The 24,039-nt window shown below is 40.1% G+C and overlaps 1 protein-coding gene across 1 annotated transcript; it reads left to right on the top strand.

Moving 5' to 3' along the window:
- The first annotated feature begins 2,117 nt into the window (after window positions 1–2,117).
- Window positions 2,118–18,310, top strand: SLC38A2 (solute carrier family 38 member 2). The gene is made up of 16 exons (XM_066633957.1): window positions 2,118–2,444; window positions 3,518–3,794; window positions 4,204–4,288; window positions 4,449–4,564; window positions 6,089–6,162; window positions 6,260–6,352; window positions 6,512–6,593; window positions 7,394–7,476; window positions 7,900–7,958; window positions 8,101–8,271; window positions 9,532–9,611; window positions 9,711–9,811; window positions 11,327–11,451; window positions 12,368–12,512; window positions 12,619–12,716; window positions 13,853–18,310. Exons 2-16 carry the CDS (start codon window positions 3,631–3,633, stop codon window positions 13,949–13,951), a joined length of 1,575 nt encoding a protein of 524 aa, XP_066490054.1. The 5' UTR covers window positions 2,118–2,444; window positions 3,518–3,630; the 3' UTR covers window positions 13,952–18,310.
- Window positions 18,311–24,039: the final 5,729 nt, after the last annotated feature.

The following is a 24,039-nucleotide window of genomic DNA, read 5'->3' as shown; positions in this document are numbered from 1 at the left end:
TCAAGTAACATGGTTAAACAACAGAGGCTTTGGTGGGTGCCAGGAGCTTCTTTCAAATAACCCACAGGCAACTCACCACTGTCTTAGATTCTTGACCTACCTTCTCAAATGCTCTTTTCTGAGACAATGATCAATGCATTGATGATGCAGAGGATAAGAAAGTTCAATATAATTTATTTTATTATTTAAAAGGTGGGAAGGCTAATTGCAAAAATGTTAGCTTCCCCCCCAAGACACAGAAAATTAGCACACAAAGAATGAAATATTTTTCGCCCAGTGGGAGAGTTGAAAGAAAATTTTGCTCAGAAGAAGTGAATGAAAATCTGAATTTAAAATGAATGTGATGCTTATTGTCTATTTTTTTTGAAAATACTTTAATTTAGAGATTACTCTGTATCCTGTATCCATAATCTGTAAGTATGCTGCATTGTTCCTTTAAAAAGTGAGTAATGATGTTAAATGCGCAAGTCAAGGCATCTGATACTGTTTTCCTCTTGGAAAATTTTATATCATAATCATGTGATATGAATACCACCAGAGGCTGAAATGAAAATTGTGACGAGGTGTTTAATTAGATGTAGAATGACTCACAGCTCGATCTGTTCATAAACTATAGAATTACAACATGACATACATTGATTATTATATCAAAGTTTTATTTAGCCATGATGGTACTAATGGGCAAGAGTTGTAGAGAAGGTGTGGCCAAACTAGCTTAATGTATGATGAACTTCAGGTGTTTGAGAGCTGCAATATTTAAGAATCATTTAAATTCTTAACTATATTCACTCACCATGAACATTAAACTTATGTTTTAATCTAGTGGACTCTCAGTGTATACCCGGTAACAGCCTAAACCTATGCATGTCTACGCAGAAGTAAGCCCCATTAAAGTCAATGGGGCTTACTCCCAGGAAAGTGTGGATAGGATTGGGTTGTAAATCATTAAAGAGCTTGTAAATGTTTTATTTACCTTTGATATTAATTGTGATGCAGAAAGGAGCTCAGCCAACGTATTTCCGACAAGCTGCACATTATATGTCAAAGAGCTGCAGGTGAGTTGCAGTTTATAAGAACATAAGAAGAGCCCTGCTGGATCAGGCTAAAGGCCCATTTAGTCCGGCTTCCTGTATCTCACAGTGGCCTGCCTCACAGTTTGGCCACCCTGTTATACAGCAAATGATTTGACATTTTGGAGACCTGTTTGTAAGTCGCACAGGGCTGTTCTTCGGATGTCACCCTGTCACCGTGAAACTTTGCCTTTTGTCACCATTCTCCCCCCCCCATATCTTCTGTCTGTCCCTGGTGTACCTATTCCTACATATACTAACAGTGCAATCCTATACATGCCTACTAAGTAGTAACTCCCACTATGCTCAATGGAGCTTACTCCCAGGTCAGTGTGTATAGGATTGCAGCCTAAGTGGACATACTGAGCAGGAATTGTACAGGTTAGTTGGAACTGTGTCATGGTACTGTATTCTAGAGCTCTGCTGGGTTGTGTATGCTTTCCAGTTGACCTGGCCGGTTTCCCCTCCAGATTTTACCCGCTGGGAAACTGAGTCCGAGAACGCGTGGCTCTGCCTCACACACGTTCCAACGATGCCACACTTCCACACTTGGCCACACTTGGCACACTTCCAACGATGCCAGCTTTCCAATCTGCGCGACAAAGGGGCGCAAGGAGGACTGGAACACCATCTCTCAGAGGAGAAGTCACTCACTTGGCATCCGCTCCCAGCGATGCCAGCTTTCCAACCTGAGCTCAAGAGGGAGGACTGGAAAAGCCATGCCAAGGATGCCCAGCGCTTTTGGAAGACCCTCTGCGCAGCAGGGTAGGTTTTCAGCAGCCTCGCTATCTCCCTTTGTGCGGGAAAGGGGAGGTTCCTCCGGGTAACAGTGTCACTGTGGCAATGGGAGGAGTGGGGGGGGGAGAGAGAGCGCGGGGCGGAGCCACCCAGCTCTGTGTTGGTATACAAAGAAGAATCTCTGCACGTTGCTACCCAAGGCTCGCCCTTCTCCTCCTCTTGGCGCGCCGCCTCCTGTGACGCGGGAGCATCCCTCCTCCTCCAAAAGAAGCTGCGCGGCGAGGCATTCCTCAGAGCAGAGCGCAGCGTTCCGGGACAGCATCTTTCCGCATCCCTGGTAGCAAGCTGGGCAAGGGCTGAACCCGCATACCTCAAATCCCCTTGACCTCGCTCTTCGTTGTTGTTGTTGTTGTTGTTGTTATTTAATTTCATCACAGTAAATTATTCTTACTTTATATCGGCTTTTAAAAAGCCTGATTGTTTGTAGAAACTATATATTTTTTTTCCCTTACTGGGCCTTGAAATTGTGACTATTTAAGGATTTATTTGAAATCCGGCCTCATTTAAGTCACCATCTCCTCGAAGATCTCCTGATCCTTCAAAAAAAGCACAGATTTTAAAGCTTCGTCGGTACAGGTAAATCCCTGGCTTTGGATGTGTTTCTGGGGTTGGGAGTGGGTGGGAGGAGGCTGGATGGTTTTTCATAAGGTTGTGGCTAAGTAGAAAATGTCTTTCTTTTATGTAAGATGGTGTGAGACCCGTGTAAACGGGAGGGGGGGTGAGGAGGAGGAAAACCCACGAATATTGCTGCATCCTAGCAGCGCCTTAAAGAGAGACGCTGATGATGCCCTTTTTTTCCTCTCCCTTTTCCACATGTTTCAGTGGCTTTATCATAATTGCAAGTCCCAAAATGTTTAATTCCTTAGCTCATAAATTCTCATTTTACATCTGTACGTCTGATTTTTTAAAAATATCCTCAAAATAGCGGTGATTCCCACAGCGCATTCTGGCCAGTGCGCCAATTCCATGCGCTGGTGGTGCAGTCTTGTGACTGATTCGCATTTTTCCATTTTAAAATGCCTGGATCCTGGTGAAGGAGGCGAAGGGAAAGCAGTAAGGAAAAGATTTGTTTTAAAAAAAAAAAAAAAAAGACCGCAGGTCAGGTAAAGAAAGAGAATGTGACAATCTCTGGATTGGGTTGCATCATTTTCAGTTCAGGCAGAGGAGGAGCCGGGGTGGAGTCTGTTCACTTCTGAACCTGTGTGTGGTGGTTTTGTGTAAATTGACTTTCTTGTATCTAATGTGCAAATTTTTCCCCCCACCATTGGCATTAGTCTGACCTTTGAAAGTGCTAGACAGACACATGTCTGACTTAAATACGAAAAAGCAGTGTATGGTTTTGCTATTTAGGTCAGAATACCTTGCTAGGAATAAAATATATGTATACATTTTGCCCACTGGCCTTTCCCACCGCCTCCTTATCTCCCTGTAGCGTGGGCTGTTGTAGCTAGAGATTATCTTTGTTCTGCTGTCCTGTACTTTTCCTTTCCATTCCCCTCCCTTTCCTGCTGGTACTTTTCCACTTGCCTGCCTGGCTGTTGATGAATCAGCCGCGGTGAGCCGAGGAGCAGCAACAGCAGCCACTGCTGCTCACGTGACCCAGTTTGGGAGACCACTGCAGTATTGACGCTGCCTTTTTACCTTCGCAGACAAGGCAAGTCCAGCAGCCAAGGACAAAAGATCAAGAAGAGCCTGAGCAGTTGCCGCCAACCCAAATAATTAAACTTCGGGCTTCTTCGGGTCCCTAAGAACGCATCCCATCATGAGCCAAGCCGAGACAGGCAAGCTCAACACTTCCCCTGATGAAGACAGCAGCAGCTACAGTTCCAACAGCAATGACTTCAATTACTCCTACCCACCTTACCCAAGCTCCAGCTGCAGTGACTTCAACTACCCCTACCCAACAAAACCAGCTGCTATGAAGAGGTCAGAAGAGGTTTCTCTGCATTGCTTTTATTTGCGGGGCATAATTCACCTCCCTTTAACATCAGTATTTACTATCTCATTGATTTCAATAGAAGTGGAGATCAGCCTTGATTCCCAGTTATGTCGGTTAAAAAAAACCTAAGGCTGATCAATATTTTATTGTTTACATACAACATACGCATCAAGCATAATTTTTTTTTTCAAAATATTTTAAAAACCTAAGCACACTTTATTCAGAAATAAACTCCATTAAAATCAATGGGATCTACAGCTGAAAAATCAAAACTGTTTACATAGTTTGGAAAGTGCCTGCAAGGTAATCTAGTCCAATCCCCTGCCTGTTTTCTGTTTGTTTTAAGTGGAACATTGTTGATAATATTTAAAACCACTTCTACTCTCCCCTTCACAGCCATTATGTAGACATGGATCCAGAAAACCAAAACTTCTTACTTGAACCCAATACCGGAAAGAAGAAATACGAAACTGAATATGAAGTAAGCAGTAATCTTTTAAAAATAGGCACATTGATTCCCCCTCCCCCAAGGTGTTTATATGTGATACAGTGAAGACCATTTTTGATTCAAGTTAAAGCAATTCTCAGACAATTGATTCTGGCCTAATCATTAATCACTCAACACTTTTTTTTCTTCACAGCACCCAGGAACTACTTCCTTTGGAATGTCAGTATTTAATCTGAGCAATGCTATTGTTGGAAGTGGCATCCTTGGCCTTTCTTATGCCATGGCAAACACTGGAATTGCTCTCTTTCTGTAAGTATTACTATCCTTGATTAAAATGATGTTGTCGGGATTTGTGTATGTGAATTCTGAAAGCATTTGCTGTTTTGCTCTTTTAGAATATCACTACACTTAGAAGAAATGGGCACAAAGTTAAAATTGTGCGCACCAGTTATGGAATACTTGGGTAGGCAACCGGTTTATGCCATTGAGTTGAATAGGACTGTGCAGTGGCGTAGCTAGAGGGGGTGCAAAGCGCTCTGTTTTGCCAGGAGCCACACCATGGCTTGCAAACAGTCCCTCCCCCTCCCCTTTGGAGCCATTCCAGGCAGTGGGAGCAAAACAGAGGCAAATGCCTCCATTTTGCTCCACTGCCCAGAATGACTCTGAAGTGGAGGGGGAGGGACCATTTGGATGCTGAGGTGAGGCTCCCTGCAAAACTTAGTGCTTTTCACCCCCTCTAGCTTCATCACTGGGTCTATGGCACCCTTATTCGGGAATAAGCTTTGTGGAACAAAGTGGGACTTAAATAAGCATGTATATGATTGGGCTGCAAATCATTTGAACACAGAAGGCCCAGTTCAACTGTAATTAAGCATTTTTGCATTTTGCAAAGTGCACATGTCTAGGTTTCAATCCTATCCTCACTTACCTGGGAGTAAATCCCATTCAACATAGCGTGACTCCTGATTTTGGAATTGCAAGTTTGTTAGCATACATAATAACATAAGAAGAGTCCTGCTGGATCAGGCCAAAGGCCCAACTAGTTCAGCTTCCCGTATCTCACAGTGACCTAGCAGATGCCTCAGGGAGCACACAAGACAACAAGAGACCTGCATCCTGGTGCCACTCCCTTGCAACTGGCCTTCTGTGATAGCCTATTTCTAAACCCAGGAGGTTGCACAAACCCATCACAGTTTGTAACCTGTGATGGAGTTTTCTTCTAGAAATCTGTCCAGTTCCCTTTTAAAGGCACCCAGACCAGGTGTCATCACCACATCCTGTGACAAGGAGTTCCACAGACTAATTACAGGCTGGATAAATAAATATTTACTTTTATCTGTTCTAACTCTCCTGACACTCAATTTTAGTGGATGTCTCCTGGTTCTGGTGTTCCCTCCATTCATGCTATCCATCCCCTGCATAATTTTGTGCAGCTCAATCGTGTTCCCCCTCAGGTGCCTTTTTTTTCTAGACTGAAGAGCCCTAAACACTGTAGCCTTTCCTCATATGGGAGGCGCCCCAGTGCAGTAATCATTTGGTTTGCTCTCTTCTGCACCTGATCCATAGATTGTAACCTGACCCACAGTGAAGAGCAGTTTTATTTTAATATATATCATTTACTTTGAGCATGCAAAGTTTAGCAGTTTTAAATGCCACTGATTGCAATAGAAAAAACTAAGCATATGTTTACATTTCGCCTATTTAAATCAGTGGGACAAAAGTGGTTAACCTTTTGCAGGAATCAAGCCCCATATATTTTAATTACACTTTTTTGTTGCAATCCAATAACATATTCATTGCAATTAAACTGATAATTGTGAATTTTCTTTTTAGAATTCTTCTAAGTGTTGTGTCCGTATTATCCTTGTATTCTGTTCACCTCCTCTTGAAGACTGCCAATGAAGGAGGTATGACAATACCAATTTTTGAGGAAATTTGCCTCTTTCCCCCCCCCCTCCTTTGTGACTTATTCACTCACAACTTTTCTGTTTTCTGTGGTCATAGGGTCTTTATTATATGAGCAACTGGGAATGAAGGCCTTTGGCATGGCTGGAAAACTAGCAGCATCTGGCTCTATCACAATGCAGAACATTGGAGGTAGGGACCTTTGAACACCTCTCTTTTTGCACTCTATGATCTAAAATGGCTCCTTCTCTAGTTTTGTAAAATAGTCAAAATGGCAGTGTGAATTCGTTTTGTGAGTCTTCTCATGTGCCATGTTTTGTATTTGTAATGATCAATGTTGTTTACTTGCAGCTATGTCAAGCTACCTCTACATAGTGAAATATGAGTTGCCGTTGGTCATCAAGGCATTCACGAACATTGAGGAGAGTACAGGGTAAGTGTTTGAATTGCTTGGCAAGAAACTTGCAGGCTTCCTACAAACAGGGTTGTCTGAGGGTTTCTTTACATTCTTAAATGCAGCCTATTGACAAAGAGAAGAGATAGTTGTTTATCTGCATTTGTTTGCCACCTCCTTGAGTGGCCTATTTGACACATGTATAGTCTTTCCTAGAAAAGGAGTTTTGTTTCCTTTTCCAAAATAGTAATCTACAGCAGTAACGAACAGGGACCAGTAATCTATAGCATTGACGAACAGGGACCAGATGAGGGTGGGAGTCAACAGCATAACTTTTGGCAGTTGTGCCACTCTGGAGAATTGGGTCTTAATCTTGGCTGAATACAGGGTGTTGATTTATGCTGAGCATGCATAGTGGAAAATGAACCCCACTGAACCTTGAGGTGACTTCTGAGTAAACATACCTTGGACTGAGATCTCAGTCTTCCAGCATATTATTGGAACTCTATCTCATTAATTCAGTGCAGCAAAGAGAAATCTTTTTTGCATTAGAGAGGTTTCCTTGTTGACACACACACAAAAATAAACACTCCACCCCCAGTAGGCCATTACATATCCATAGCAAGGAATCATACTGAGAGTCACCAGGTTCTAATCAGTGTCTTTGTTATTCTGATAGAACCTTAGGCTGTTTTAAATTGTAATTGTGATCACCATGCATTATTTTAGCTTCCTGGTTTTGTTTTAATTGTAAACTCTCTTGGAGAATACATCTTAGAAGGGTGGTAAACATATGTTTTAAATAAATCTTTTAACTGCATGGTTTGTTTTTCTTGCAGAGAATGGTATCTCAATGGTGATTATTTGGTTATTCTGGTATCCTTGGTGCTCATTCTTCCTTTGTCACTGCTGAAAAATTTAGGTAAGTAAATATGGATTTTTACATAAAAATGTAAATGTTGGAAAATAATGCTAATTCCCCTTGGTACCCATGCAAAACATTTCTGATTTGGGAGGCAATTCTATATTTCTCCTCCTTGTGCATGCACGGATAAATGAATGTGACTTTCTCAAGCCTTCCAAGTAGGCAATATACATGCATTGGTTATGAGACCTGAAAGCATTCTAATGTTAGAATGGAAAAACTTAAAGGAAAACCCAGTTACTCAATAAAAATTACTCAATTACTGCCTATGATCCAGTTGTAATTTGATATTGAATCAACACATTACTATGCCTATTCCTGCAAATCCATATTGATGCAAAAACCTACTTTGGAGACATGCAGATCACAGTAGTAGATGTGTTCAATTAGTTTAATGGTAAAATATTTCTTTTATTACAGGTTATCTGGGTTACACCAGTGGATTTTCCTTGCTGTGCATGGTGTTCTTCCTTATTGTTGTAAGTGTACCTTTTTTTTCTTCTCTACTTAGCATACTGAATTCAAGTGAAATTGTAAATGATTGAAGATATTCAGTCATTAGATCTAAAACGAATTTTATTCAGTGAAAGTAACAAGCCGTATTGTGGTCATTCTTATCAGGTCATTTGCAAGAAATTTCAGATTCCGTGTGGACTGGACCATGATATAGTTAATGCAACTCTGAACATCACCCTGGAGCATCTGTCAACTACTGGGCTTGTTCATGGAACAGAACTCAATGCAACTACTGATGATGTGTGCACACCAAAGTATTTCATTATTAATTCACAGGTAAAAAAAAAAAATTAAAGGCAAAAAAGGGAAGTAATTCCTATATGCAAATTAGAAATAGGATCATTTAAGTTTATCTATTTCAGGACCTCCTTGACTTTAGACTTTTAACAGTTTTGCAAAATCACTATAAGTTTCAGTGCTCTGTTAATGGTTAATAAGCCTACAGCACCCAGTATTCCCAGGCGGTCTCCCATTGCCCTTTATTTATATGGAAGAGAACTGTGAGGCATTGAGCATCTTTTTTCTTAAATTCCAAGACAGTGAGTGACTTAGCATGCACATAACTAGGAATGTGAAGTAAGTGCTTGTTCTTTTAACTCTACTAGAGCAAATGCATTTTCATAGCTGTATGCTAAATATAAGATACACGGGTATGCAGTCATCTAAGCAAGGCAGTAAGGAAGCTTCCACCTGCACCTCAAAGAGCTTTAGAGCAGTGTTTCTCAACCAGTGGTATGGGTACCACCAGTGGTACTTAGGGGGATGTCTGGTGATATTCGCAGGACCCCTGTCTCCTGGCAGCAAGACCATAAACGTAACACAACAAACTGGTAGAAGGCTTGACTCGGCGGGCAGAGCTCCTAAGCATGTTTTTCCACTCTCAAAAAAGCCCACCCTGAGCCTCTTACTGGTGTTTGTCATGTTGCATCTGGACTCCCAGCCTAGAAGTAACATGTGACAATGTCATCACCAGTTACGTCTGGTGGTACTTTGAATAGGTGGATCATGTGAAGTGGTACGGCAGAAGACCAGCCTTGAGCAACACTGCATTAGGGCCATACTCTGTTGGTAAAAGGTGTCAGTATTCCCATTTATTTCATTTGGATTCCAGTGGAATGGGATTGTTTCCTTTTGTGAAAACACATACTGTACAGAGGTAATAATCTGTCAGTATTGTTATGAGTATTCATCCACAATGGAATATTTCACATATCATAGGGCTTCCCCTAAAAGTAGGAAGTGAGAATAAGGACAATATTTGGCAAGTAGAATTCAGTTCTCCTAGCCATTGTGTCAGAGAGTTTGCCTATAGTTCCACATCATAGATAAGATTTGAGCCATGAAACAATTCACCTAAAAAGATGAATGAAGACCTTTTTAATGGCAGAATTGACTTGAAGTGACCATGATAGTTTGCTGATCAGTAACCAAAAAAATGAATTTGCAGGAATAACCAAGTTCCTAAGAAACTGATTTAACATCTTGAATGTTGATGTTATAAAAAAATAGTCATAAGTGCATTTTTGTGTTTTCCAGACTGTCTATGCCATACCAATCCTAACGTTTTCCTTTGTCTGCCATCCTGCCATTCTTCCTATTTACGAAGAATTAAAAAGGTACGACTTAATATTCATTGTGCATGTTTAATAGAAGATAACACCATAATGGACACATGAATTTCAGAAATAATAATCCATTTGTTTCCTTTCAAATAGCCGAAGCCGAAGAAGAATGATGAAGGTGTCCAATGTTTCATTTTTTGCCATGTTTCTTATGTACCTTCTTGCTGCACTCTTCGGCTACCTAACATTTTATGGTAACTAGCCTCTTCTGTTTCACACTTAAATACTCTTTACACATTTGGGGCACAAATAAACCAAAAGGAGAATCCTATATTGCTTTGACTTCAGTGGGAGAGATCTAAGCACTCAGATCTTAGATGGGTCAAGGTTAACTTCTCCCATTGCAGTCAATGAGACTTAAACATTATAAGTGCGAGGACTGTGCCCTAAATATTGTGCCTTTAAAAAAAATTATTTGTAATCTTGGGTGAGGACTGTGAGGAGCTTGCTTGCTAATCCTAAAAGTACTACATAGAAATGTAGAACTTTTTTAAAGAAACTGATTTCTGAGGAATTTATTCCAGGGAGTTCTGACTCGCCATTTGAAGCTTACTCACTGGGACTGACTTCTTAGTTAAGCCGTTTCTGCCCAACGTTGCATATACGCATACGTATATGCGTACACCCGTGCATATGTGTACACCTGTGTGCTAAGCAAAAATGGGTTTTAACACTTTTAGGGATCATGTAGCAAGTGAACTGAGAGGTGTTCAGAATATTGAGTGAGCAGAATATGGCAGTTTAGTGTTGTGTTAAATGAGTACATTTTTAAAAATTAATTTAGCTGGTGATTTGTACACCACTTTTCTGCCCCCCCCCCCAAGGCAGCTTATATCAATTAAAACAGTGCAAAGGTAACATAGCAAAATCATCCAAAATAACAGTGAATAAAAACTATTAAATCCAATGAGTGATTTACTGATGAGCAGGGAAAATGGGCACAAAAGGAAGCATTGATTTAACTGAAATGGCTACTTTAACCAACGAACAAAAAAATCTTCATCAGCCAGTGAAAAATCACCATTAATGGGACCAAGAAGTTGTTTTTTAAAAATTTCATTGACAAAATAAGGTTTAGCAGCATAATTGGAAGTGTGAATAACAAATCTCGGCAATTATTTTTAATGGTGGGTTGAGCCAGAGGAATATGCATATCTAATAGCCTGTTGTCAAGCACAGTCATCACTCCCTTGTCCTGTCTAATCTGAGTTTGTGGGTGGTGATAAGGAAAAGCATAGAGCACCAGTGAGAGAAGGAGTGCTGTCTCCCTTGCTTAGAGCAGTGTTGATACACAGGCCTACAAAAAAAAAAAACTTTTAGTTGTCAAGGATGTTTGAACAAATTTAGGATATTTTTGGTGTGCTGAATCTAAAAATGGTATCAGTTTTACCCAGTTGGCTCTAGATTTTGGGGTACCACATAGCCACCTTATATGCAGCTTCCTTGTGAGGAAGCCATGGTTTTGGCTTCTAAAAAGGACTGTAAAAAGCACTTTTTATACCAACACGCATACCAGTATGATCCAATGTAGAATTCGATTCACTTGGAGCACTGCTAAATTATCGTAAGTTTATATCACAGTGTTTGAAAGTAGTACTTTCCCAGTTCCATGTGTCTATGTCAAGCAGTGTATAAATACTTTCCTACTGCATTACGAATATGCTATTGTTAAAATTGCTAATCTGTTAAAATGTAATTTTTCTTTGCAGGAAATGTTGAGCCAGAGTTGCTTCATACATATTCTGCGGTCCTGGGATCTGATATTCTTCTTCTGGTCGTGCGTCTAGCTGTCCTGATGGCTGTGACTCTTACTGTGCCAGTAGTGATTTTTCCAGTAAGCGAATTCTTAAGTGGAAAAACCCATGGTGCTTTAGTTCTGACAGTGATTTGGAAATCCAGCTAATTTAGCATTCATCTGTTCATTCTCAGTTGAATTTGGTTTAATTCTCATGTCATTTAAGTTTGAAAAAAAACCCCAAAAGTAAAAGTTTACCCTTGTCAAATTGGAATGTTACAGTTTTGCAGTTAAAATGAGAATCAAAAGAAGATGGCACTGTCATATGTCAGCTGCCCTATTTCTGCAGTCACTTGCACTAGCAGGAAGTTGGACTAGATGACCTGCAAGGTTCCTTCCAACTCTAACATGCTAAGATCTGATTCATTTCAATAGAGAAAAATCTGCATTTCTGACTAGCATACAGGAGACACTGCTGTCTCCAGTGAAACGACTGAGAACGTATTCATAATACAAAAATGCAAAACAGAAAGACACAACCTTTATGGTGGCCCACACCCAATTTCTTTTCCTTTCATTGTTGAATGTAAATACTAAAGAAACACCTTGCTGGTAAATCTGAATTTTATTTGGATTTAAATGGGACCTGACTTAAATAATAGTCAAGCACAGTCGCCACTCCCTTGTCATGCCTAATCTGAGTTTGTGGGTGGTGATAAAGAAAAGCATAGAGCACCAGTGAGAGAAGGAGTGCTGTCTCCCTTGCTTAGAGCAGTGTTGATACACAGGGCTGTTTTTTACATCTTTGGCATATCCATGGTAGATTACCTAATTATATTAATTATTCATAAGGACTAGAACATTTTAAAATTGAGGGTTTCTCCTATTTTTTTGTCTCTAAGTTGTCTCCTATGAGTGTCTCTAGGGACATTTCAAGAAGTTTTAGGGGGGGAAATGACTTTGAATATGGCTTTATAGACCCCTTGAGACTAATGCATGAATCTTTATTTTACAGATCCGCAGTTCTGTCACACAACTGATGTGTTCAAAGAAAGAATTCAGTTGGATCCGCCACACTGCCATTACATTAGCTGTTTTGGTATTCACCAATATTCTTGTAATCTTTGTTCCCACAATTCGAGATATATTTGGATTCATTGGTAAGGGTTCTTTTGTTCTTGGTTTTTCTTTGTTTAAAACATTTAAACGTATCTCAGTAGTATAACAGAAAATTAATTGTGCAATTAAACTTGATTTTTAATACAGGTGCCTCTGCTGCCGCCATGTTGATCTTTATACTGCCATCAGCTTTCTACATTAAGTTAGTGAAAAAGGAACCAATGAAATCAGTGCAGAAGATTGGGGTAAGTACATAGGAGGAGCTCTTATATCCACCTACCAGTAAAACGCAAATGTTTTTGTAATGTTAGCAAACAAATGTTTAAAAGTTACTTGCTACATCAAGACAGTGATTATATCCAGCCCACAGCTCCCTAGGGATACAAGTTGCCATGAATCTCTCTGGCCTTTTCATTTTTTCCTTTCTCTCTCCAGATAATTTGCTGCCTATGTTTGTCTTAGAACTTGGGATTCCTGTTTTGTTTTACCCTGTTAATTAGCTCTTTTTAAAATTTGGCACCCAAAAGGGTATAAAACTCCTGATGTAAAGCTACAGTGATAGGGTGTATTTTTTTTTAAGAAATAACCTCACCATAGTTGTCCTTTATAACCAAATTATCCTTCATTGGGATTGCAGTCAGTGGATAGCATTTAGAATTACTATTCCTCTGGAGAAAGGACTCTTCCTTTCCATTCATCCAAAAGAAATGAAAGCAACTGTACTTAGAATCTCAGCCTACTACATGGAAGCAAACACTGTTGAAATCAGAGCAGGCCAAAGCAGGTTAACTGTTCTAAGTTGGCTTCAGTCCATATATTGTAGGTTGCTAAGTATGTTTTCATATGGTTCTAAAGTGAGGGATTGAAAGCCTCTATACTCCTGAGAGCAGGCCCTTAACTGTGGTTTCAGTCCAAAGCAACTGTTTCCCAATGTGTAAGAGAACTTCAGACTAACTTGGGAGTTTTCTTTATAATTCTCCCACAACAAATAAGGCAAGATTCCTGTAAGGGTTTTTTGTTTTTTTTGTTTTTTGGTTATGGAAGCCACTACACTGAAAACTATTTAAAGAAAACTACAGTGTGGTAGCATAGCCTGGGGGTTGGCACAAGAAGTACTGCAGGTGCCGCCTCCCACTCGCCAATTCTGGCTCCAATGCTGAGCACCTGTGCATTGCTGTCACTGCTGAAAATGGTGAGTGGGAGGGGCCACTTAAATGGCCTGTTGTGGCACCTGTAGTACTTATTGCGCGCACACACACCCGGCTATGCTTCGGCTACAGCAGTACATGCAGTTTCCTTACAAATAAATAAATAGGTTCTTTGTACTGAGGCGCCTTCGTTTGTGGTAATTCTTCACTGTGTTTGTTCTCTGTCTTTGCAGGCTGCTCTTTTCCTGATTAGTGGCGTACTTGTGATGACTGGAAGTATTACCCTGATCATTTTGGACTGGACCCACAATGCTGCTTCCAATGGTCATTAACTATCCACGGTGGACATCAGTATTCATTCAGCCATCTCCTGAAAGAGAGAACTTCTTACTCATGTTTTGCAATTCGGCTTCCTTTGAAATGCAGATTCTTTGATGCTGGTACTTTCGACTATAGAATAGGTGAACTTTTTTTATAAAAAAGAAGCTATTCTGTACAATGGGAATGGATACTAACATCAAACCACCTGAATCTTTGGCTGCGGGAAGTGACTATTTATTCCATTCCAGAGAATGGACAGCTCTTTTCTGTAAAACTATATCAAGCCATGTTTGGCTTTTGTCATTGTTACTTGGATATTTTATTATTTACTTGAATGTGCCTAACGGAAACAAGTGATGTGAGATCTGTTAGTTTACAGCGGGGGGGCTGGGGAGGGTAAGCGAACCAATGAAAGTGAAAGAGAAAAACACTATTATTTTTGTACCAAAAATTTTATGGACCTCAAAAGCACTATTTTGACTTTAAGAAAAAGGTTTTGTAAGTTGATGATCCAAATAAGGGTAAAAAGAAACCTTGAAACTGTTTGATCAATGTTCTAAATTCAACCTGTTTTGCCTTTCTATAGAGGCATAACATTAAAGCTATATTTTTGGCCATAAAAATTATTTTTGAAACCTGTTATGCTAAAGGCTAACTAATTTGAACCACTCAAAACTGTAACGGAGTTCTGTAGGTAACTAATCCTATGCATGTTCACTCAGAAGTGTAGCCCACTGTATTCAGTGAGGCTTGCTTCCAGGAAAGTGTGTATCGGATTGCAGCCTTAGTTGTCCGAAATCTAAACCAAACAAATATTTGTTGAAACCCCATGGTAATCTATCTAACCCAACCAACATAAACCATGACACACTCTTTCAAGTAGCTATTTACTCAAATTGTCATGGCTTTTAAAGTTCACACCATTAGAGTAAATGATGTATTAAACAATCTGTAAGTTGCAAACGTAGCATCTATCTCCTGTAGTCTGAGGAGCGCTACACCCAAATAAATCCATTGACATTAATGAGGGCTGCATAAGAGCAGCATTCGCAGCTTGCTGATTCTATTCACTAAGTGCAATCCGCTAATTTCTCTTCTTGAGGTACTCAATAGTGCAATTAGAGAACAAAGAAATTGTTTTCATTTGGTTGCTATTACATACCAAACTATACTGGGTCATTTGCCATTAATGGGGAGCTCCCTTTACTGACAACATATGACCTGCAACTCATTAAGCCATTTCTGCCCAACATTGCATATATGCAACAGGGACTAAATGTGTACACCTGTGGGCTGGGCAAAAATGGGTTAATGTTACGTACTTTGGCTGTTTTTTTTTGTTTTGAGTTACTTGGTTTTGTTTGGTATCTTTTAAAGTGAGGTCCTACTATTGTTTACTAGCAGTACAGTATTCACAATCTGTACGATATTTTTCAACATCAAGTCTACATCCGTTATTGGATTTTAAATTATTTTATTTTTTTATTTCTCTTTGAGCATGTGATATTCCTAATTCACAATACACCAGAATTTGGTGTAAAGCAGTAAAAGCTCTCTTCATAAGGCAACTGAGATTCCTAATGTAACTGGTACTGTACAATAGTCTTTTAAAAAAAGATCTTGATGGACTACATTGTCATCCCACATGTATTTGTTTCTGAAATAGATGTGTGCTGTGATGAGCCTTAACCTGGCTTTTTTTTCCTAAGAAGCAGGTGTTGTTCAGTGTTTTGTAATGGCATAGGGCATAACAGAGACCTGTTTCTCTCCTCCAACACCTTCTTCCCATCATACCATTCAGGGGAATGAGATGTGTGTGCACCGTGCCATATTCCTGTCCAGTCCTAATCTCATTTACTCATCCAAGGAATATGAGAGGGGACCAGACAAGGATATGGCAAGTCTTTACTGTCCTCCTATTCCATGGACTACCCTGCAAAGGCATCCCATACATGAGTCAAGAGTTGGGATGACGGAAATATGGCTCTGGTATTTCCTGTGGAGATTCCTCTGTTCATGAGCACCTGAACAGGGAAATACGATGCCCTAATTGTTTTCTTACTGTTGCATGTTCATTGCATCATTTCAGTCCCAGGCTGAAATATGGTACATTCATTCAGTATTGCTTTGTATAAACAGATACTGCTGGGAAGGTAGTTCTATAAGAATCTAGACTAGAGTTTCATAATGTAGTACTCTGTGGACTGCTTTCAACTACATTCATCTGACTTAAGAGTCTAGAAATCCAATTTACCTAATTTCAAGTTGTAGTTGTGTTTAGAGGGATCAAATGACGGCATGTAATTAGCAAAACAACACAAGCTTATTTTTAAAAATAGCCGTGGCCCATTTTTCATATTTGGCAGGTGTCTGCCATTGTCTAGGTTTTTAAAATAATAATGCAAAGGTTTTTGTTTGCATTTCTACATGGCAACTGCTAACCCCTTAAGCTGCAATTCTGATTCCATTGAGGTCAATGTCAATAGAAACCTGCCTTAGTGAAAGGTGACTGAATTTTTACCTTCCCTTTTCTGAATAGCTTGATATTTGAATCCAAGCCATTATCCTGGGCAGGGCAATATAAAACTTACTTGAATAATAGTCCCAGTCATCTCTTCTCGTTCAGGTAAACAACAACAGCACCTGTACTTTATAAGAACTTAGTTTTGCTCTGAATGACCAAAAGAGAACATTCTAGCATTTCAGAAATTAACAGTTTTCTAAGCAATTGGTTGGTATAATATCAGATACCATTTTTATTGGTTTTGCCTTGGAACTACCATTGGCTTCAATAGATTATAGATTATACTATACATCCATAGCAGATATAGGTATACATAACATGATGAAAATGATGTTTCCTTCCCCCCCCCCCCCCGCATATTGAACTAGCCTAATGGTATTCAGTTTAATGCCTTGGATACTCCTTTTAGCATGTGGAGAATTCTCTGTTTAAAATGGCAGCTTTTCCTCTTTACTCATAAATGTGGCTTCCTTTAAAAAAAAAATTTAAGGCTACAATCCTATAATAGTTATTGAACTATTGAATTCAAAGAACTTACCTCTGACATCCTTGGGATTGCACTTTCAATCCTGGAATTGGAAACAAAAAGATGATGGTTAATAAATTATTCTCTAACATTTGAGAGAGTGTATAACATAAGATTCATTGGTTCTCTTCAGCAATTGGAAGAGCAACAGAGGTGGAGAAAAAAACATAACCTGATGGCACTCCATAGTTTGTATCAGGTCACAATACTGAATCATTTTCTGGAGCAATGTGCATGACTTTCTCAGCTCTCTTCCATTCAAAAGAACTACAAAGTTCTCTAGCTACCTTTACTGAGTACCACTAGGTTAGGTTAATTTCTAGTGTCTGAATCTGCTCCCAACTTGGGTCTTTGGAGACTTCAAAGTATCACCTGATCTGGCAGTTTCAGAATTCAACCACTGTTTATCACCTCCTTTCAAAATTACTGTCTTCCATGTTATTTCATTCAGAAAATGTAACATGTTATTTATAGAACAGTAACCTGTTGAAGTTAAAACATATTTTTCAGTATTTATGGGTAGCCTCTGTACATAAAATGTCTGTATATATTGTAATTATATTGTATATAATGTAGGTTTGGGATTTTGTGTTCATGTATATAATCTTTCATTATGATTGATGGTTAATGCATTCTTATTATCCATGATTCATTCATGTTACACATCCAGGAAAGAGCTGTTAGATGGAAATTTCCAATGAGATAGTATGGCTTTACAAATTGGAAATTCTGTGTAATCAAGTTGCAGGACAAACTAATACTAAAGAACTGCCCCTGTTGCGTCCATGCCACCATATCACAAAACAGTTATGAAACTCACCATCTGTTTTGGAAGCAGTTTCTATGTGGCATGAAGGGTTAGAAGTTATTGCTGAAGGCAAGTTAGTCCAAAATCTCTTTGGAACTAGTTTCATGGGCTTTGGAACATGGCCCCTGACTTTACAGGCTATAACGCATTCAGAGTTCCATGCGTGCAAGGATTTTGCCATGTGGACACAGTTTTTTGTGTGCATGGACCTTTGACTGCCCCTTATTACAAATGCATACAATTCAATAAACATGAACATCTTTTGGGTCCACAAAGTTCAGGTTTTCAGAGTACAATTGCCGCAGGTGTTTCCAGTGACTGGTTTTAAAAATCAATTTATCAAGCCTTCATGTACTGGAATAATACTATTTGTATATACTAGATAGATACACACTGTATTGTTAGAGCAACAATTAACTACAATTGTTGAAAGAGAGTGCTACACTGTTTCAATGAAACATTGTATGTTTTAACTAAACTAAAATAAAGATATAATCTTAGAGATTGTGCAACTGTGAAGTTTTATTCTGAGTAGAAAACACGTGTGGGAGAAAGGTCACCCTCTTCCTGTCTGGGGTCCACAATTTAAATGCTCAAGTGATCGTAGATTCCTCTGTATCAAAACAAAGTTATCAAGTTTGATGTAATTGCACAACAAGCAGATCACAGAAGACAAATGGAAAGTTAGTCATGATTAAGCACCCTTGAAAGAAATGAGTTAAGTTACTCATAACTAACTTAAATATTAATAGGAGTCTTAAGAATCTTCAGATACAATCCATTCCTTCCAGCCCTGCCCTCCTAGTCTCAAAACAGCAATTTAGACCTTGATCCTATATAAACTTACCTGAGATGCAAGGGAGGGCAACAGGATGCAGGTCTGTTGTCTTGTGTGCTCCCTGAGATACAGGAAGCTGGATTTGATGGGCAATTGGCCTGATCCAGTGGGGCTCTTCTTATATTCTTATGGGAGTACATTCCACTGCACTAAGTGGGAATTTGGAGTAGGCATGCATAGGATTGTGCTGTTAACATGTAGAATGCACTATCATATTTGAAAGTGGTTTTGTGAAAATACAAACTACACGCATAATACCTTGGAACCCAATCCTGCCCCCCCCATCAATTCAGCCGTGCTGAAATGGCTCACCAATAGGGAGATGGTTCAGTGGGAGGGCGGACCTATTCCTTTCTCCCATTGAGCCACCTACATTCTTCCTCCTCAAGAATCAGAAATTATTTAAATATTTTCAGTCAAAAGCAGATAATAAGGTAGACCACATTTCCAGTCAAAATACTGAATATACCTCACAACCCAATTCTAACCCACTGCCAATGCAAGTACAAATGTTCTCTTAACCTGAGAAGCCCTTCATGACTGTTGTCCGCCCCCCCACCCCCCAGCACACAGTGCATGCCCTATTGCAGGGGTGCTCAAACTTTCAACTTTAGGGATCCTGGACCTTTAAAATTGTGTAGGAGAGATAATTTCAGCAGGTGCAGCTTGTCATCTGTGGGATGACAAGTTGCACCTGCTGAAATTCTCTCTTCTATATGCTTGTTAAAGGTCCAGCATCCCTAAAGTTGAAAGTTTGAGCACCCCTGCCCTATTGGCACAGCTGCATCAGCACTGGAAAGTTGGTCAGGACTGGGCTGTCAGCAAGCTAGGTTTTTGCTGTATAACTCTTGGTCCTGTCACCTATCAGATTGCTTCTCCTGCCTCATTTCTGTATCTGTTAAATGAGAATCCTGTAAATGAGATCTGCTAAAATTGCTGCATGATCAGAATCTGATGGCTGCCTAAATCAATTCCATCACCATGAGAAAATTATCTGCAATCATTTTTAAACTTCATCAGGAACTTCTTTACCTCTGAGATGAATATTAGTGGAGCTGACACAATCCACAAACATTAAATCCTGAAAATTTACTTCTCACCCACTGGGAATTTCAGCCAATATAATCTTCAGGATTATATTGCAAAGGATTATATAGCAAATCCTAGGATTGCTAACTCTGACTGAAGCTATTCCTGGGGATTTTTTTTTTTTTTTTCACTATGATGTAATTTTGAAAATTCCTGGAGGTCCTTTTAAAATCTCCAGGATTGCTTTCAGTTGTCACCCACAGATCAATGCTGATTCATAGAGACTCCAGAAGAATCCTAGAAGGCTGGCAGCTCTACCCACATCCAAAGCCAATAGACTCTCCATTATACGTACAACATTGGATGTATAATTAAAATCAATGAAACTACTCCAGAGTGGATGAATGAAGGCCCTGCATTTTTCCCATTTTCAAAGTGATATGAAGATAAATTCTTTTTCATAATTTGAAGCAGTTCTTGTTTTCTTATCTTTTGAAGCAATTGCCACTTATTGATGCTAACAAAACTTCTTAAAATAGATTCTGAGGTCATATTTCCACATAAATCAATCCACATTTCTTTCTGGAATGATGATTGGTCCATGACCTCATGCTACTTGAGGCAATGTGCCAACAGACCTGGGGGGGGCAGGGGGGAAAATCCCTGAGGCTTGCAGCAGCTTGGGCCAGGACCAAACAAACTATTCCATGCAAAACAAATTTATTGCAAAATTTATCAAGGGGGGGGCCCACTGGATCTTGTTACCAAAAGGGCTGTTTTGTTTAGGGGAAATTATTTTACTGCCCTTATTGGAACCTTAGGATCGCAGGCTGGATAACAAGATGGCGTAATGCAGAGAAATTCCCTTTTTGCTTAAAGAGGAGACTGAGAGAAAGATAATTTTTAGTAAAAGGTTATAGTTTTATTACAAAAGCACAAAGGTAAACATAATGCACTTGGAGAAATGATAAGTGTATGTTTCTTGGTCCTAATACTTGAATCCAGTGTACCTAGCTTTCATGGCGGTTGCGTGTGGAGAGTATTTGGTGCATCCGAGGAAATTAGAAAAAGGAAAGGTTGTAGGGAAGGATTTTAGGTGTCCCTGGTCTGCCAAACCCAGCTGCTAACTAAAGATGGGGAGAGAAGGGAAGAAAAAGGAGGGGGGGAGAAGGGAAAGAGTTTCAGGCGCAAGATAGTTACGTGTCCTGTAGAGCAGTTGGATGGGTGGGGGGAGAGTGCTGTGCAGAGGACCGTCTGACACAACACAGATGTGTTGGTCCTTGGAGAGTGAGCCAGGGAGCACATGGGAGGAAGCCCTCTCTTAAAAAGGGGTTTTCAGACTGTCTGAGCTGGATTGTAGCTTGCTTACTACCACACAGCAGGGTACTTGGGAGTAAGTAAAACATTGAAAGGATCAAGATGTCAGTTATCAGCAAAAATCAGTGGGGTCTAATGGCTGGCTTCCTAGCTGGGGGAACTTAAACAATACCAACACAAGAAGGCAGTTCAAGTTTGCATACAGGACTTAAACAGTGATTAGATTAGGAGATACTTTTGTATACAGTTCTTAAACAGTGATAGGGTTAAAACAATACAATGAATACAGCAATGTAGGAGACACTTAAACAATGATTTAAGATGCCAGACTTCCTCCCATAATGTGTGACCACAGGGAGGTGGTTGTTGTGTAACCATGAGCTTGTGACTTGACCAGAGTTTTGGAAATGTGTGCTGGGAGAAGTTTAGCCTGCATGATGTTTTAGTAACATAACCAGATATATAGAGAAAATTACAACTAAAAGGAAAAAGGGGATTTTCACGTAACAATCTTACCCCAGATCCAGTGCCAGCTCTCAGTAGCCCTGCATGCCAAATGCTGCTTCCTTTACCAGGTCTCTACTCCTCCCACTCCCTGGATTGAAAAAGGAAGAGGAAGAAGGGGTGGAAGAGGGTGTGTAGGAAAGAGTAGAGTGGAATATGTTTTTAAAGCTCTAGCTTACCATTCTCCTTTCCACTTTCTCTTCTGCTCCATCCAGTATAGGCCCTTAGGAACAGAGCCTTAGGGCCCATTCCTATCCAATTTTCCAGGACTGGTGCAGCCATGGGGGGTAATCACAGAGGCCTCCTCAAAGTATGGGGACATATGTTCCCTTACTTCAGGGCTGCATTGTGGCTGCACTGATACTGGAAAGTTGGATAGGATTGGGCCCTTAGTCGGCCTGCCAGTTCTTGTGGTTTTATGGCAAATTTCACAATTTTAAAAACTGTGAACATCTCTGCCTGTCTCCGATGAGGAAAGGGTTTAAAAATAAACTTGCTAACACCGACTTGCACATTCAGGAACACGAGATACAAGATTTTGAACTGTGATACAGCAAAATTAAGTTATAGAAAATAAAATTTTGGAAGTCACATCACACAGAGTGTAAGGCACACAGGGGTAAGAAGGACGTTTTGAAAATGGACTCCTAAACCTTAGCCCTTCTGGAAATCAGGGTTGGTCCAGCTATTAACCCATTTCTGCCCAGCCCACAGGTGTACACATTTGGTCCCTGTTGTGTACATGCAACGTTGGACAAAAATGGTTAAACAAAATGAGGCAGATCACTTCAGGTCCCAGTAAAAGGAAGCAAACTGTTATTATGTAGTTTATTATATTTTCACCACCACGGGGACCCGCCTATACATGAGGCTGACTGAGGTGACTGAAGTGTGAACGAGCAGGTTGAACAGGTGAGCTATGCTAGTGGTGGAGTCCAGTAGTGCTTTCTGCAGGATTAGGCCTATTTTGAGTGAAGAGAGGGATTAATTAGTTTAAAGTGGGCATAAGTTCTCTAGACTAAGTTTGGAAAGGATTTGGTAAAACAGCCATCTCTAGTGGAAACCTATTCAAATAAATGGAGATTCACAGATTTGTAGCCTAATCCTATGATTGCCTACTTGTTCGTCAGTCCCATGGAATTCAATGCAGCCTACTCCCTAGAAAGGACATAGGATTGCAATTTTGGTATGGTTAGGGTCTTTTTCAGCACTTGAGGACATTATGGGTCAATGGCTCATGTGAATGGACTTGAATTCATCATACACCACCTCAGTAAGCACAACTACATTTATTTAGATTGCAAGCATACCAAGTTACTTAGCTGCAGCTGTCAAGGCTGAAACCCCAAACCATACAGATAATTACTACTACCTCATGCCCATCACAGTAGTGGGGAAAAGAAAGTTGCTCAGGCTTTGGGCCAAAGCAGTTGTGATGCGAGAAAGCCTTGATTAGACCTCCAAGTTTAGGGGTTTTTGTTTTTTCCAGCTTTGAAGCAGCTAAGGGCCCAATCCTATCCAATTTTCCAGTGCCAGTGCATCCATGTCAATGGGGCATGCACTGCAACCTGAGGTGGAGGGACAGTCAGAGAGCCCTCCTTAAGGTAAGGGAACATTTGTTCCCTTACCTTGGGGCTGCATTACAGCAGCACCAGTGCTGAAAAGTTGGATAGGATTGGGCCCTGAGGTGCTTGGACTGGAGCAGTGGTGTTGCAAAGAGGGGGTGCTTCCCCGTGGTAGAAAAGAGGCAGGCACAGATACCTGCATTCTTTTCTTGGCGTCTTTGTGGAAGTGAGGCTGTTTTTGATCATGAAAACAGCATGTGAGAGGGCTTACAACACCTCTTCTGCAAAATCATGGCCCCCTGCATCTGCTTTAAAGTGTTAAAAAGACAATCCTGTAATGGGTCTCCCATGTCCCATCTGTTTTGGTCCTCGATTTCAAGCAGCTGGGCAATAGCATTGACTTCAGAGCACAGGTTTAAAAGCTTTTCTGGATTAAAACTTAAATCCATCATCATTTTACATGGAGTTAAATCACATACACAAACCTAAGTGTCCTGCGCTGTTGGAACTATGCTTGTCAGTGTCCATACTAGATGTTTGTTTTCAAGTTGTATAATGCCCAGGAGCTAAATTCAACAAATAAAGGAATGTCTACGTTCTTCTTCCCAGAGTAGAAAAGGTAAAAAACCTTTCTGATTATTTTTGGCATGCACGTTGCAATATTCTATCTTGAAAAGGCACCCAAAGATCTTCCAGGCATGTGTATATCTTATTATATCTCCTTTTAAAAAGGATGTAGGACACCTAACTCACGTGGGGGAGCACGCTGTAATAGACTGGAGATGGGAAAAACATGTTAAATCAATATGTTGCACTTAAAAAGACTCATGTAACCTCACATTTTTGAACAAGCTGCCTTTTCATTTCATTAATCCTATAAACACTATCGTACATTACCCCAGCTATGCCTGGTGGGGAAAAAAAATAACACTCATAACTCAGAAGTTGCAAACAATCAGCCGTTTACTGGTGACTTTATGAAGAAAAT

This window comes from Tiliqua scincoides, chromosome 7 (assembly GCF_035046505.1).
Source record: "Tiliqua scincoides isolate rTilSci1 chromosome 7, rTilSci1.hap2, whole genome shotgun sequence".
NCBI lineage: Eukaryota > Metazoa > Chordata > Lepidosauria > Squamata > Scincidae > Tiliqua > Tiliqua scincoides.
Note: the sequence above shows the minus strand (reverse complement) of the source record. Positions and strands in the feature narration are given on the sequence as shown.

Bases quoted from the DNA above. Each gene is read 5' to 3' on its own strand.
- SLC38A2 (XM_066633957.1), top strand. From the start codon at position 3,631: ATGAGCCAAGCCGAGACAGGCAAGCTCAACACTTCCCCTGATGAAGAC. The intron at 4,565-6,088 runs GTAAGTATTACT...TTTTCTTTTTAG, and splicing joins ACTGGAATTGCTCTCTTTCT to AATTCTTCTAAGTGTTGTGT. The intron at 12,717-13,852 runs GTAAGTACATAG...CTGTCTTTGCAG, and splicing joins AATCAGTGCAGAAGATTGGG to GCTGCTCTTTTCCTGATTAG.